This window comes from Coffea eugenioides, chromosome 3 (genome assembly GCF_003713205.1).
Source record: "Coffea eugenioides isolate CCC68of chromosome 3, Ceug_1.0, whole genome shotgun sequence".
In the NCBI taxonomy this organism is placed as follows: Eukaryota; Viridiplantae; Streptophyta; class Magnoliopsida; order Gentianales; family Rubiaceae; genus Coffea; species Coffea eugenioides.
This window is the reverse complement of record NC_040037.1, coordinates 34,019,235-34,036,894: the sequence shown is the minus strand read 5'-3', so window position 1 is coordinate 34,036,894 and position 17,660 is coordinate 34,019,235. Positions and strand designations below refer to the sequence as shown.

Genomic DNA, 17,660 nt, shown 5'->3' with positions numbered 1-17,660 from the left:
AACGGAAATCTTGAACCAAAAGAGGAGATTTTATGTTTTTTTAATTTGAGAGAGACTCTGGCCAGTCCAAAGCATATATTTTTCCAAATATGGAATCAATGTCCCCTTGTGTCGAGAAATTTGATTTTATTTGACAAAACAATTGGGAAAATAGTTTTTTTTCTCTAGCTATTTATCAAGAAAGAGCATAACATACTATTCACTGATTTTGAGTTTTCAACATCATTCGTATGTTAATATGAAGCTTCATATATAAGGTAAATATGCAAATCCACTGCTGGAGAGAATTCGACATGCTACTTTTCGGTTTTCTTGGTCAATCTTGTTTTCTTTCCGTGAATGAGAGTATATAGCCATGAGAAGTGAAACATAAGATGTTCCCAATGTTGCCTCCAAAGAGGTGATCTATGCGGATGACTAACCACCTTTCTTTAGAAGTTCATTTTCATCCTTTGAAATGTAATTTGTCATTTGAAGTATCTAAAAGTTACCCAATAAAGCCATATATTTGAAATTGTCTCTGAAGCACTATTCAGTAGGCCTATTTGTGAGCAACTGTTGAGTGTTTCCTAAAACATGCCAAAATTGGCTCTTCAACTATTTTGTACTTGTGTAGGTGATGCTGTTCAGTTGACAATTCTAAGATCTTTTCCTTTTGCTGCTTTTTCTTTTTCTTCATATTTTCAACCTTGTGACATCTTTTGATTGTTCTTTTGTGAAACTGGAATCTGGTCTTGATTGTGTTACCTCACCTGAGGGCATATATTTGACCGTTTCACAAAACTTGCCAAAATTGCCCCTTAAATTGTTTTGAACTTGGGGCTGCTGTTCAGTTGACAATACTAAGATATACTCCACTTTGGCTCCTTTTTGCTTTTCTAATTTTAAATTTAAATTTTTTCCTTTTCAACTTTTTTCATATCACTTGCATTCTGGTCTTGCTGTGTTACCTGGGAAAATTAACTTTGGTCTCTTGAATACTTTCAACCTTTTCAAATTAACTCTGGTCTTGCCTAATTCAAATTCATAGTGAAGCTGATGATGATGAATGTAACATCTCTAAGTAAGTAACCCAGGTAATTTATGCACAGAAACACTAAACTTGATAATACAACGTATAAATTTAATACAGCACAGTTAGATTTGTTCATTAACTTCTTCGGATTAACGGAATTTGCATTTTATATGAATGGAATGGTATCACCACCTGTAACCAAATTAACTGAAGTTGTTTACTGAGTTTAAAAGGTTAAATACATTGTGAGCTGCAGCCTTTTTACCTTGAGCTTCTCTTAGTACAATTGGAAATCTAGTGTTGATGTATTCTTGTAACACAATAAATGTGTTACCAAACACCTGATTGAGCGGAATCAGATAACTATTGCGTGTTTGTCGGTATATTTGCTCCACTCAGTAAATGATGCCGGTAAAGGAAGTTGGCTACAGCTGTTATGATCATTAAAGCCTTCCATTTTCTAAAGGACAGAGCTATAAATTTACCACAGACCTGCATAGACAATATCTCAGTCTCTCTTTCTCTTTCAGTGTCTATATTTTTTATTACGAACATTTATATTTAAAGCCTGGTTCGTCATCATAATCCCTTCAGTAAGTAATTGAACCTCAATAAGATTTTAAGGTCACCAGACATATTTTTAAAGTAAAACTTGTTCTTTAGCTTCCCTAATGCAGCAGAAAAAGAAGACAAATTTGACATGTCACAGCCATGGTTTTCCTTTAATGGTGGGTTTTATTTTTTAATTGGGTAATTGAGTTATGTATTTTTTGCAGGAAATCTGCCTAGGAAATATTCAACCTTTGAATGGTTCAATTGGTTCATCCAGGAATTTTCAGCTGTTCGATCTGGTCGAATGCAAACTCAGAGAAGACTAAAAGTCTATGAAACTTGGTGAAAGCCAGCGAAGAAATTGACTAGAAACCAGTCTAGTTTGGCCGAGGTTTTCTATTGGTGCCCTCGATTATATTTGTTCTCTTTTGATGGAGTCCTTGATTTATCAATAGAGAGGTAAAAATCTGATTGTTCATCTGCAATAGTATATTATTTCCAAGTACAAGCGACAGACCATGCATGGATAGCAATCTTCTTTTTGCCTATGTAGTGACTTGAAAGAAATGAATATAATGCAAAGGGGGCGTTTGTGAACTTTGATTGGTTTCACCTGTTTAGATGGTCTTCACTTTCACATTGTGAGGCAAATAGCTCATTCTCTTTGCACAGTTTAATCCTACAGAGGCATCGTTTCCTTCATGATTTATGAAGCATAAACTCCTAAAATCAAAGAGGGCTAGTACCTCCTGTATTCACACCTCGTACAATAAGTTGCTTTCTGTGTTTTAATATATAAACAACCAAAAGCATAAAGATTAAACAATAATTACTGTGGAAGTCCAATTTAATTGTTCAATAAGTTGAGCTATTTAAAGAAGAAGAAAGAAAATAAAAAAAAACTGTTTTAGAGAGCTCTTTAGTTGAGCTTATGCAGTGTTGTATTTGTATAGATTGGACTGTGATTTCTAACTTCTTGCTGGTGTTGTAATATGTGGGTCCAAATTATATGAGGTTCTTAATGAATTGTAATTTTTGTCTTAATAATCTAAGTCTCATTACTTGTTCTTTATTATTGTACTCCTCCCCTTACCTACTTCTTTTACTCTTTTATGACAGATAAATGCTATTCATACTAGCTTTTGGAAGATATCTATGGTTATGGTTGAAGAATGTTGAAGACAAAATTGCCTTTTGCTCATGGAGTGGTTCATTTAGATGTTCTTCAATTTCTTAAACTGTGATTGCTTTTGTAAATGTACCTTATGTACAAGTGATATTTTGGACAAATGTTATTTTTGTAGGCATTAGTTGGGTAATGTACACTTGAATTTGGCATTTGAGAATGCTATATTATTACCATGTAATCTAATGCAAATACTTTTGGTTATCAATCGTTCATGTTTATTTGTATGATTTGTTTAAAATCAATGATTTAGCAATGATTACAGGCCAAATTATGACTATTAAGCTATTGAGAAATTATCTAATGACAAAAAAAAGTTGTCATAAAATAGAAAATAAAAACTCCTTGTCACAACAGAGACTGTCACTAAATCTAAGCTAAATTTGTGATGACAATTGTTGTCAGTAAAATAGTTATATACAATGGCTTTCGGTGCTTTTTAGTGACGACCTTAAGTAGAGCATTTTTGACAAAAGGTCAATTCGTCAATAAAACACTTCCGAATTGTTGTCACTAATGACTACTATTTAGTGATGACATTTCAGGTCGTCACTAAATAGTTGTCATTAGTGACGACAATCTGGAAGTGTTTTATTGACGACTTGATCTTTTGTCAAAAATGCTCTACTTAAAGTCGTCACTAATGAGAACTATTTAGTGACGACATTTTAGGTCGTCACTGTTTACTTTTACCGACGGGGATATAGTGACGACTTTGTGACGATCAAAAAGTCGTCAATAAAAGGTGTTTGTGACGATATTTGTATGTTCTGTGATGACTTTGTGTTGTCACTGATGAACAATTTTCTTGTAGTGAATTAAAGTAGGTGACAGCTAACAAACTAACAAAAATATTAATCACAAAAAGTAAAAGGTTAATCACTAAAACAAGGGTTAATTCCAATAAAGCCCTAAAAAAAAACTCTTTTCAGAACTTGCCTCGAAGGTTTAATTGTACCAATCCATCCTTTATAATTCCAATATTCCCAAAGGCGTAATAACATATTAGTTTGGTAATGATATGGGCTGACAAAAATGAACGTGTACTAAATGTTTTAATAATGCAAAGATTTGTTGGATAATAGATGATTTAACGCGTAGAAAGCACTAAGATATCTTTTTCTTTACAAATGTCAAGATGGACTACCTAGAATAAATGTGTAATGAAGTATTAGGAAAAGTTTGGTCACTTCACAGAATCACATGAGCTGCACATGACCAAATCAACTATAAATTGGACTGTCCAACCTGATTGCACTTAATTGGGAGTATTATTAATAGTATAAGAGGTGCAAGGGTACAATTAAATCTTTAGGGGCAAAGTGAGAAAATAGTATTATTTGAGGAGGTTCATTGGAATTAACCCTTAAAACAAAAACAATGACTTATAAATTCGATGATTAATTGGAAAATACCACATAAAGACACTAACAAATTTATCAGTTAGTTAAGTTAGAGTAAATTAGTTATTTATTATAAATGACAAATTCAAAATCACAATAGAAAGGAGTTAATAAAGTTTTTTACGACATGGAACTAATACTTAGTTAGTTTATAATTAAATGATGTTGATTCTAGAGAGCGGAGATATGACTTCTAAACTATTTTGGTTGGAAGATGGACAGCAAATTGGTAAAATAGTAGGTTATAGAATATAGTACTGAATTAGCTATATATAGCATACGCAGTAGGTGGAGTTATTTACAAACCATCGACAGATATAATTGGAAATTTTGTCTGATTATTTGATTGTTGTACTTTTTTTATAATATAATGTATGTTTATATAACTTTGATGTATTTTTAAATTTTATTTGTGTACACCAACTTAATTTGTAAATACAACTGCATCAGTGAGTACACACCATATATTGTGGATAAAACACAACAATAGCATTAAATCGTACCTAATCTAATCATCCTACCTAGATCCCACTATTTACAAAGGGCAAAAATTAATGCAAAACTATAGTTGTCAGATTTTGTTAGTACATACAAGAGTTTCTCGTGGGCAATAGGCCCTACTACGCTCAGACTACATCAGCCCTTGCTTATCATCTGCTTAGTTTTGGAAGTATTGTGTTTATGTTTCCTGGACAAGATTACCTGATTTTCTATGGAGAAAATTGCACTTTAGACCTCAAAGTATCGTGTTTATGTTTCAACCAAAATAAAAGCAACCCCTAAAGTATCCAATTTCGATCAATTAATCCCTAATGTTTCGATCTGAACAAATATAGTTTCTAAAGTATAATAATTAACCAAGTTGGTTCATAATGGTTTATAAAACATAACCAAATTTAATAATATAAAAAAAATGTTTGAAAAGGTTCATCAAAGTTATAGAAAATTCTAGAAAGACCACAAAGATTTTAAAAACATTAATAAAGTATAAAGTAAAGGTAAGATATTCACTTTTGACAAAATAAAGACATTTTGTAGATATTCCATTTTTGTAATTTGTACATAAAAGTATACAAAAGTGCATATATAATTACAATACTTAATTTACTTATTAAAAAAAGTACACAAAACGTATAGAAAAGAACACATGCACTACACATGCTTTGTTCCAGTGTTAAAATTAGATTTTTTAGATTACCTTAAACTTATTTTCTAGGGTATTAAAATTTTATGATTTAACTATAAATTGTTATGACGTGTATATAAATTTCACGAATTTTGATGGATTTTTATATTATATAAATAAATTTTCTTAGATTTTATAAAGCATTAGGGACTAATTCAGTCAATTAATATACTTTAGGAATTATATTTTTTTAGATTGAAACATTAGGGATTAATTAGATTGAAATTGAATACTCTAGAGACTACATTTGTTTAATTTGAATAAAGCATTGTGGACTAGTTTGCTCCAACCCCCATACATAAAGGACTGCAAGTGCAATTTTCCCATTTTCCATGTGTGATATGTCCAACCTTGCTAAAAATAATGTGAATGGTTTTTCAAACTAGTATTCAAATTATGAGAATTATTTTTTTGGCATCTAGGTACCTACTAGAATGCCCACTCTCTTTGCTAAATGTTTGTTAAGTCCATAATCTAATCGTACAGCCGCAAAAAAGTGAGATTTGAAAAGGAAATACAACTAATAAAAACTTCTTGGGGCATTATATTTTAGTTAGTAGTTATATTTTTACAAAAATGGAGTTAAATATAATTGCAATTTCAATGACCTCTTAATTATGGCTTTAAACTATTGATTTGTGATTGGATTAAACTACACATAAGGAAAGTCTTATATTTTGTTGAAGTGGTTGTTGATTGGAGTTCTCCTCTTCTCTTTTGTGTCTATGTATACAAGTAATACAACCCCTAATCATTATCGTGCTTTATTTTAATCTGCAGTAGGCAGAAATAATTGGTGCATACTTAAAGTGATGGTGACGCTGGAGGAGCTATTTTTGGACAGAAGTGGAAATAAAGAAATAATCACATTTTTCATCTCCAAGAACTGAATTTTTTATTAACATCATCCATTCAGTTATTCTATTGAACCTTACTTTTGATGCATTAATGTTGGCTAATATATGATCCAGTCAAATTCCCTTTTTTTTGTCCTTCTTTTCTATGTATTAGGAATTGATTTTCCTTCACTTCGCGATCTTTCACAATTTAATACATCAATTACTTTATATGTTCTTTTTTGACAAATTTGATACTCCACATGGAACATGCAAATGCAGTTAGCCCTATACTTTAGGCCCACGAGTTTCATTTATACGGACGAAGCAAATTTCAAATAATCAAATGGTAGCTTTAAAAGATTTTGGATTGTTTCTTTACAACTCCCATTGCAAAGATAATTTTAGGTACTCTTCTAGCATAAGGAATGGACTAATTCCACTCGCACCTACAAACTTGTACCTCATTCTCACTTTACATTCTAAATTTCAATTTGAACTATTTTACACTTTAATATTTCAAATTTGTTCTACTCAAATCCAATGGATAACAGTACCTAACGAAATGGAGAACCGTGCACCTAATGTGTTCTTTTAAAAAAAAAAAAAAAAAAACTTGAAGAACACAGATTGTGAAATGATCAAGGATGGAAGTTGGGGGCCGCTATCCACCCCCTAGTTCTAGGAATTGATGTTTTCTTCTGTTAAAATTTTAAAAATTTCTTATTATATGTGTGTGTATGTATATATGTATATATATAGCTATTTGCTCCCCAAAAGTTTTCAAAAGTTTTTAAGTTTTATATGTATGCATTTCGGCCCTTAAAATTAAAATTTTTTGGTTCCGTCAACGGTGATGATGGTAATACGCTACCACATTGTAGAGTGTGGCTGAGATATATGTGTGCACAGTTGTCTATTCTATCAATTTTATAAATACTATTATAGGTTATATTTAAGTTGGAGAAATTTGAGATGATAAGGTACAAAATGTCATAGGGGGAGGGTTGGGTTGAGTGGTACGGGGGAGGGAGTGTAAGCAAGAGATCTTGGGTTCGAATCCTCCCGCTTACACTAAAAAAAAAAGGTACAAAATATCATAATTTGATGTTTAGAAAGTAAAACAAATGACATATAAGTTTGAGGGTGTAAAATAGAATTAGTGCTTTGGAATATTTTGATTTAAACCAAATTAAATGGAAAGAAGAGGAAACACAATCATATTGATTGATTTTTTATGATCAAGCTTCAACGTCATTGCATATGTCATCTTAATTTTTTTTTGGGGCTACATGATGACTTAAGAAAGGTTTATAGTCTAGTAATATATTCTCCTCTATTGCTTTTCCTCATAAATTTATGTATATGCCTTTGTTAGTGATTTATTGCCATAATTAATTCTATACAATCTTAATTCAATTTTTTGAGTGCATTATTTCCAACATTACTTGCTCTAATATTCTGTAATGTAGGAGGTTAGTGTCCCTTGGAATTTCCATTTCTTTATGGGTTAATTACATTAATTTTTCAACCTTGAGATTTAGCCAAGTTACTAAACAAACCTTGAAGTTTTGTTAAATAACAGTCTCACCTCTTGACTATACAAACGTTTGTCCAAAAACCCCCTAACGTCTAAAGCCGTTAGAGATGCATCTGATGTCAAGAAAAAAATATTGTGCAAGCCCAAAGATGCCATTACATAGGCCTGCTCATTTTTTGTTCTGCAAATACCCCTTTGGCGTTTTATACATTGGTTACACACAAAAGTTTATCAACATGCCTCAGGGTTCAAGAATATCGTTCATCTCTCCCTAAGTCCCAAGAATATCGTTCATTTCTCCCAAAGTCCCAATCCTGGTGCTCAATACAGGCAATAATAATAATAATAATAAAATCGAAGGTAATTAAATCCGGGGAGGAAGAAGTAAGAAAGCAAGCACTTGTGGATTAAGTTTTGGACAATCAAAATCAAGATTCTAACATGCATGTGAACGTCCATAATTCAAGGATCAAGACAATTTCTTTTTAATTATTTTGAAGATTTGAGAGTTTTAGAAATTGGGTTTGAAAATCCATGGAAGACTGGATTTTTTTTTTAATCATTATATGGTTATCATGATTAGTGGGCGTTGATCAAGTAAGAGCTTTTTTCTTTAATGAAAACTCTGTGATTTCTTCTTTTCTAGTAAGCAGGTATTAATTAAAATTTTAATTTTGTGAACAGTTTTTTCTTTTGTGAAATTAGGCACGGATTCATCATGAATAGTACCCCAATTGATAATCTAAGGTTGAAAAACGGACGATGTACCAAATGTGGAAGCTGGACTGTGGGTATTGGTGAAGGTTTCAAGAACCCAGGTTTACTATCAAGGTCATGCACCTATAGGTGAGCAAGCGGATTGGGTTATCTATAAATAATGAAAGAGTTAAAATTATGTCAAGCTATAAATGATTATTATGCACTTTTAAAGGTGTATAAAAAAGAGTGGAGCAGGTTTTAAAAAATGGTGAAATTCATGGAACCTTTTCAAATTGGAGGACTGGGAATGTGAAACTAATGAATTTGTTGATTAGGAGAACTTTGTGAATCTAATTAATGAAGCTGCTTTGTCAGTGATATGGCGCAGCCGCAGATGATTTCTTTAGTTTATAAAACAGAAGTGCAATCTTCTCTTTACCTCTTTGTTCCTCCAACTTCTCCCTACTTCTTCTCATCTTCTCAGAAGTCCTTCCCCTTCACAAGGGAGACCATTCCATGGATTCCATTTTATGATGTTTTTTAATAATGTCTTTGTGTTGGGTGTCAAACCAGCAAAAATAAAATTCCTACTCTTAAGTCACGAATTAAGTCCACTATGGTACTGGAGCAGGGACTTAGGCTGTGCAATGGGTTACTAGCTTCACCCTGGTGCCAGAGTTTGCTTGATCCGATATACCAAAGTGTATTAATTACGTGAAAGACAAAATTCGAATATAGCAGCGAGCAGGGTCGAATCCACAGGGACTTGGGAATTTATTTTGAATGAATGTAACATTAAATAAAAATGGGGGAAGTTGATATGGAACTGTCTAATTTAATTGCTCAAATTAAAAATATAAAGTAAATTGACGGAAGGAAAATCTCTAGTCAAAGGTATAATCTCCACTTATGGTTCGAATCACTGATCACAGATGCAGAGATAAAATCTTTCATTTACAAATAAACTGGTTATGGTTGTCAACAAGCTCTGACAACCTGCCTAACCTTACTGATTCGATAACCACAACAAGCTCTGTAGTTATTGCCCTAGCCAATTAAGCAGTCCTAAACACGCTCTTAGGATTTAACCTATTGACAGCATTAATCATTAGACTGGCCACCAATTATAACCAACAAACACACACGCTCGGTTTATTTAGGCTATATCATATATTTCCGCAACAACGACTCAAAAGTTTCTACTACAATTGAATCATATCACTTGCCACATGCACTAAAATTACCCAACAATTACGGATTGAGCACTCTTAGATGGCTGTTAATTACTCACACAATTAAACAGTGATCAAGTATTTAATTGCAAGAAATAATCATATGCATAAGTGAACAGGAAATATATAAACACTTGCAAATTAAAGAACGTAGGGAAATCAATTCGATCTCACAGTTTTGTCGAACCAAAGCTTCGATTTAACCTCTGACTAGATGAAGAAATTAGCCACTCCTCATAGTTGAATTGCAGCCAAAAGTACTGGATTGCAAAGGCATTGCGTTTTTACTAGAAAGCAAGGAATAAAAGATGTTTTTCCCGTTGGGGAATATTGTCGAACACCTGGCGTGTGTCAGAGGCCAGTCCAGAGAAAGGAAACTAGAACTAAACTAAAAAGCTAAACTAGAGGTCCCCCCTTGCTTCTGTACGTCCTCTCCTTAAAAAGCCAAAAGTAAGATGACTAAAAGCTATCTCCGGTGGTCCCCACACATGTGGACAAAGTCTCCAAAATTACTCCTTCTTCCAAGTCTCTCTACGTTGCTTTCTTTTAAGAGCCCAAATGACTTATAGCTTTGTGGTCCCCACCAATCCAAGGCCTAAGGATTGAAGCCCTTAGAAGTCTCCATATTCTCCATAAAGTCCCTCCTTTTTGGTAGTTTTCTGCTTCATTCCTGAAATTAAGTCCCGATACCAAATATGAGTAAATATCAGCAATTAACACAATATTTGTCAGGGATAGAAGGGAAAATTAATAATTAAAATACCAACAATTAACACCCTATCAATTCCCCCCACACCTAAACCATGCTTGTCCTCAAGCATGAGAACAAGAAACAAACACCAATATTTGATAGTGGCTATTGCTCTATCCAACAAATTGCCAAGATACCAAGAAAAATAATATTCAAGCATCAATGGTCAAGTCCAAGAAACATCACTCCGGTTAGCTTCTAAACCACAAATGCCTCTAATTCCAGGTTAACTAATCTAAGAAAAAGGAATGACACACAACAGTTATCAGCAAATGGTCCAACTATTAACCAAAATCTCAACATTAAATCCATAATTCGGCAAGCTGACTTTTATTACACACTAACACAACCTTCACTTTTTTTCACATTTTTTCTACTTTTCTCTCTTTTTTTTTTCTTTCAATAGTAACAAAAGACTTAGTCGCTAGCCATTTGAGCCTTTTGACGCGAACTCCAACATTGGCCAGATGAAGGAGCCCGGTTACTCAGCTTCTATCGCCACGTGACCACGTACTCATAGAAGTTACTACCTTTTGACGCGAGAATCAACACTTTTAGGTGCAGATCCCCGGTTACTCAGTAGTAACTAATAGCGGAGTACAGTCAAGTTTATTCATAGTTAAAAATCACAAAAACTCAATATAACACAAAAACCAAAAGAAAACTTGCATCAGCTAGCCTCATTTTCAAACATGGAGAACTAAAGTTAATAACCGGACCAATTCACACGAAAATGCCAATAATCATTCCCTATGCCTAGGAAAGTTAACCAAAAATTATAAGAGTAAAACAATCATTGATATTCACCAAAGAGATGTTTTTGGATTCAACCACATTAACTTGGTACCCTTTTATTATTAAAACTTGGCAATAGCAGAAATAAAGGCAACAATCCAACATCAAACTTGGCATCACATACGAGCTAATCACTAAAAAGAAGAAAAAGAAAATGAATGAAAGACACTAGCACCATAACTGCTCCCCCCACACCTAAATCCTACATTGTCCTCAATGTGACAAATAAAAAGCAAAAGTGAAGCAAAAGTGAGAGGGAAAGCAACCACACTTCCCTGAAATCGGGGCATAGTGAAGGGCGAGGTGGAAACGGAGGTGCAAAGCCTGTAAGAAACAGAGACTGCGCCAAATCATGTGCCATGCCGGCGACATTGGCATCGACGTTGACCATGCGAGCCTCCAAAGTCTGAACCTGGAAAACTAAGAAGAGAGGAAGAAATGAGCTGAAATCGCGTTTCTGAAGCCTTTGTTGGGACACATAAAACGCGATTGAAAACGCGCCTTCAACTCGCGTTTTATAAGTCGCGTTTCCTTCACAAATCTTGCAGGAATGAAAACGCGATTGAAAACGCGCCTTCAACTCGCGTTTTATAAGTCGCGTTTTGTGCACAAATCTCGCAGGAGTGAAAACGCGATTGAAAACGCGCCTTCAACTCGCGTTTTATAAGTCGCGTTTTGTGCACAAATCTCGCAGGAGTGAAAACGCGATTGAAAACGCGCCTTCAACTCGCGTTTTCTAGTCGCGTTTCACTGTGGCTTTCGGACGATTCTCATTGTGAGCTTCCTGCACGTCATCACGCGGGCACGTCAAAACTGAAGGGCACCTATAAATCGGCAAAAACGAAAACTGAAACCCAAAATTAGTCGAATTCAAGGAGAACACCTCTAAACTACCACACGGAATTGAACAAACAATTAAAATGAACAATTGGGTTGCCTCCCAAAAGCGCCTTTCTTTAAAGTCTTTGGCTAGACAAAATAATGCTTCAATCAGAGAGTTCAGGCACTGCAAGGGTCACCTCCTCAACATTATTAACTTGAAATCCTTCATAAAAAGGTTTGAGACGATGACCATTAACCTTAAAAATCTTGTCAGTGTGAAGACTTTGAATTTCTACTGCACCATGAGGAAACACATTAGTCACAATAAAAGGTCCAATCCAACGAGAACGCAATTTACCAGGAAAAAGTTTAAGTCTAGAGTGAAAAAGAAGTACTTTTTGACCAATACAAAAAATTTTCCTTGAAATTGCTTTATCATGAAATGCTTTTGTCTTCTCCTTATAAATGCAAGAACTCTCATATGCATCATTTCGGATTTCCTCCAACTCTTGCAATTGCAACTTCCTGTGTTCTCCAGATTCATCCATCCGCATATTATAATTTTTAACTGCCCAATATGCCCTATGTTCCAATTCCACAGGTAGATGACAAGGTTTGCCAAAAATTAATCGGTAAGGAGACATACCTATGGGGGTCTTAAAAGCTGTACGGTAAGCCCAAAGTGCATCATCTAAGCGCAAACTCCAATCCTTTCTATTGGGATTCACCGTCTTTTCAAGTATCGACTTGATTTCTTTATTGGAGATTTCTGCTTGACCACTAGTCTGCGGATGATAGGACGTAGAAACCCGGTGAGTGACGCCATATTTCTTCAACAATGCTTCCATTACTCGATTGCAGAAGTGTGTCCCTCGGTCACTGATAATTGCTCTTGGCGTGCCATACCTGACAAAAATATGAGATTTAATAAAATCAACTACAACCTTAGCATTGTCAGTCCTAGTTGCCTTAGCCTCTATCCACTTTGAGACATAATCAACTGCAAGTAATATATACATATTACCAAAAGAGGAAGGAAATGGACCCATAAAATCTATACCCCATATATCGAAAATTTCACAAACCAGTATAGGAGTAAGAGGCATTTGATCTCTATGGCTTAAATTACCTGTCTTTTGACAATTTGCACATGATTTACAAAATAAGTATGCATCACTAAACAAAGTTGGCCAAAATAAACCACACTCTAAAACCTTTCTTGCAGTTCGCTTAGGGCCAAAATGTCCACCACACGCATATGAGTGACAGAAAGATAAAATTGATGGAACCTCTTCTGTAGACACACACCTGCGAATAATTTGATCAGAACAATATTTCCACAAGTATGGTTCGTCCCACACATAATATTTAACATCACTTTTAATTTTTTCCTTTTGAGCTCTAGACAAATCATTAGGTAGCGTTCTAGTAACCAGATAATTCACTAAATCAGCATACCAGGGAGTTGTCTTTTGAACTACAAAAAGATGCTCATCTGGAAAATTATCCTTCAAGGGAGCAGGTCCTTCACTATTGATCAAACGACTGAGATGATCAGCAACCATATTTTCGGCACCCCTTTTGTCTTTAATTTCCAAATTAAATTCTTGGAGTAGGAGAATCCACCTTATAAGTCGTGGTTTGGCCTCTTTCTTGTTGAGCAAATATTTCAAAGCTGCATGGTCAGAATAAATAATGACTTTAGTGCCAAGTAAATAAGAACGGAATTTTTCTAAAGCAAAAACAATAGCTAAAAGCTCCTTTTCCGTAGTCGAATAATTGCACTGGGCACCATCCAAGGTCCTCGAGGTATAATAAATGACATAAGAAGCTCTGCCCTCCTTCTGGCCAAGTACTGCACCAACAGCAAAATTGCTGGCATCACACATTATCTCGAAAGGAAGACTCCAGTTTGGTGGTCGAACCACTGGTGCTGAAGTCAATGATCCCTTGAGCGTGTCAAATGCACTCTTGCAATTATCATCAAAATGAAATACCACATCCTTTTGAAGTAATTTGCATAGAGGATGGGATATCTTTGAAAAATCTTTGATGAAACGCCTATAAAAACCTGCATGGCCAAGAAAAGAGCGAACTTCCCGCACACTTGCAGGGTAAGGTAAACATTTGATAATTTCTACCTTAGCCTTATCTACCTCAATTCCTTTTGCAGATACCACATGGCCTAAAATTATGCCTTGGTCCACCATAAAATGGCATTTCTCATAATTTAAAACAAGATTAGTCTCAATGCACCTTTTAAGAATTTTTGTGAGGTTAGTTAAACATTCATCAAAAGAATTACCATAGACAGTAAAATCATCCATAAACACTTCTATGATATTCTCCACATAATCAGAAAATATACTAACCATACACCTTTGGAATGTAGCAGGCGCATTACAAAGACCAAAAGGCATTCGTCTATAGGCAAATGTACCAAAAGGGCAAGTAAATGTGGTTTTCTCTTGATCTTCAGGCGCCACTGGAATTTGTAGAAAACCTGAAAAACCATCAAGACAGCAATAATGAGATTTTCCTGCCAACCTTTCCAACATCTGATCAATAAAAGGCAATGGAAAATGATCTTTACGAGTTAATGCATTTAATTTTCTAAAATCGGTACAAACTCTCCACCCATTTTGAACTCGAGTGGGCACTAACTCACCTTTAGGATTTTCAATAACAGTAATTCCTGTCTTTTTAGGAACTACTTGAACAGGACTTACCCACTTACTATCCGAAATGGGATAGATTATACCTGTGTCAAGAAGTTTTAAAACTTCTTTCTTCACTACCTCCATCATTGGTGGGTTCAATCTCCGTTGAGCCTCTCTCGAAGGCTTAGCACCATCTTCTAACAAGATGCGATGCATGCAAGTGGCTGGACTTAATCCTTTTATGTCAGCCACTGTCCATCCTATTGCCTCCTTGTGGTCCTTCAACACCCGAATTAGTTTTTCTTCCTCTAAAGCAGTCAATTTACTGGAAATTATTACTGGGAGTGTATCTCCATCTCCCAAGAATGCATACTTTAAATTATCCGGTAACTGCTTTAATTCCACCTTCGGGGCTTGCACAATAGATGGCAAAAGCTGTGAATGAGACAGAGGTAATTCCAAGTAAGACACATTGGAAAATTCTGGGCAAAGAGAATTCAATTCAAAAATAACTTCCTGCAATTCAAAAGGAAAAACAAACTTCCCTTTTATCTTTTGCAAATTTTCCTGACAGAGACCAGTAGAAATAGCAACCTTCAACGCATCGTCATTATTAAATTCAAAATTTTGCTGCGCCAAAGAATCAATTACATCTATAACAAAAATTGAATGAGATTCACCAGGATATTTCATGGCATCATAAATATTAAATTTAATAACATCACCATCAAATTCCATAGTCAATGTGCCAGTGAAAACATCAATTTTTGTTCTAGCAGTTTTCAAAAATGGTCTCCCTAACAGTATTGGAGATGAATTAGAATTATCATCCTCCATATCAAGCACATAAAAATCTGCAGGAAAAATCAAATTATCAATTTGCACTAAAATATCCTCCAAAACTCCATCAGGATAGGCATTTGATCGATCAGCCAGTTGAATTATTACGCCCGTCTCTTTTAAAGGCCTAATGTTCATCAAATTATAAATAGAACGAGGCATAACATTTATCGAAGCACCCAAATCCAACATAGCTTTTTCAATTTTAATATTACCTATTTTGCAAGGGACAGTAAACATACCTGGGTCCTTGCATTTAGGAGGCAATTTTTTCTGCAAAACTGCCGAAACATTTTCTCCCATATGCACTTTCTCGTTTCCTTTCAACTTTTTCTTACCAGTGCATAATTCCTTCAAAAATTTAGCATATCTAGGAATTTGCTTAATTGCATCTAAAAGAGGGATATTTACCTCAACTTTTCGAAAAGTGTCCAAAATCTCCTGTTCGTGCTCTTGCTTTTTGGACTTTGCCAGTCGACTAGGAAATGGAGGCGGAGGTGTAACCACTTGTGTTGATTTTTCTCCAAAATCTGGTTGTTCCAAGGCTCTAGGTTGAGACACATTCCCCTCTTTTTCGAGCTCTTCCTCGATTGCTTGTTCAGAAATTTTCTTGCTCGGCTCAGGCAACTCTTTGCCACTTCTTAATGTGATGGCACTAGCATTTTGCTTGGGGTTGACAATTGTCTGCGAAGGTAGCTTTCCAGATAATTGGGATTCCAATCTATTGACTGTGGAAGCTAACTGGCTCATTTGATTCTCCAAATTATGAATGCTAGTTTTCGTCTCCTGTTGAAATTGTTGAGTGTTAGTAGCCAAAGATTTCACAATATCCTCAAGTGACATACCTGATTTAGGAGCAGGTTGTTGCTGTGAAAGTTGAGGTCTAGGTTGATATTGTGACTGATGTGAAAATCCTGGTGGCCTTACTGCATAATTAAAATTAGGATGATCCCTCCATCCTGGATTATAGGTGTTTGCATAGGGATCATACCGTCTCTGAGGTGGTCCTGGAAATCCAACTGCATTAGCCTGCTCAGTCGAATCATCTTGGAGTGTGGGGCACATATCTGTTGGATGACTCGAACCATAGCAGATTCCACATGTTTTCAATTGCTGCATTTGTCCTATAGCTAACTTTTCAACCAAAGAAGTTAGACAATCTAATCTTTGCTCTATTGTAGAATTACTTACCTCATTGACTCTACGAGTCGTGTTATCCTGCCTGTCTCCAAATTGTTGAGCATTTGCAGCCATACTCGATATCAAATTTCTTGCCTCCGTGGGTGTTTTATTCACTAAGGAGCCCCCACTGGCAGCATCAATAATTCTTCTGTCAGTTTGGGACAGACCCTCATAAAAATACTGGATGAGGAGTTGGTCAGGAATTTGATGATGAGGACAACTAGCACATAGTTGCTTGAATCTTTCCCAATATTCATGTAGAGTCTCTCCATTGAATTGTCGAATTCCACAGATGTCTTTCCTAATGCTTGCAGCTCGGGATGCAGGAAAGAATTTTTCTAGAAAATGCTTCTTCATGTCTGTCCATGTGGATATTGACCCAGAGGGCAGATAATAGAGCCAATCCTTAGCTTTATCGGCTAAGGAAAATGGAAAGGCTCTTAATTTAATTTGCTCCTCTGTGACTCCCTGAGGTTTCATTGTCGAGCAAACCACATGGAATTCTTTGAGATGCTTGTGGGGATCTTCACCTGGTAAGCCATGAAAAGAAGGAAGTAAATGGATTAGTCCAGATTTTAACTCAAATGCAACCTCTAATGTAGGATAAGTAATGCATAGAGGCTGTTGATTTAAATCTGGTGCAGCCAATTCTCTCAATGTCCGTTCATTAGCCATGGTGCTATCTATCTCTTCCGTCTCACTAAATGAATCCACAAAATCTACTACTGAATTATGTCCAGTAGATGAGGAGGATGCCTCTGCTCGTTCTCTTGTTGCTTTTCTCAATGCACGAGCAGTTTTCTCTATCTCAGGATTATATTGCAGTTCACCTGTACGAGAAGATCTAGGCATAAACCAGTAACAATAAAAATAAAAATAAAAAAAATAAACAAAGAAAATATAATTCAAAGAAAATAAATTTATTTTGACACCAAGTCCCCGGCAACGGCGCCAAAATTTG

At 35.2% G+C, this 17,660-nt stretch overlaps 1 protein-coding gene across 1 annotated transcript; it reads right to left on the bottom strand.

The window, feature by feature from the left end:
• Positions 1-12,181: 12,181 nt before the first annotated feature.
• LOC113766447 lies at positions 12,182-17,551 on the bottom strand. The gene is made up of 6 exons (XM_027310641.1): positions 16,935-17,551; positions 16,709-16,847; positions 16,363-16,651; positions 15,272-16,245; positions 14,648-15,217; positions 12,182-14,173 (listed from the first exon to the last, which is right to left on the bottom strand). Exons 1-6 carry the CDS (start codon positions 17,549-17,551, stop codon positions 12,182-12,184), a joined length of 4,581 nt encoding a protein of 1,526 aa, XP_027166442.1.
• Positions 17,552-17,660: the final 109 nt, after the last annotated feature.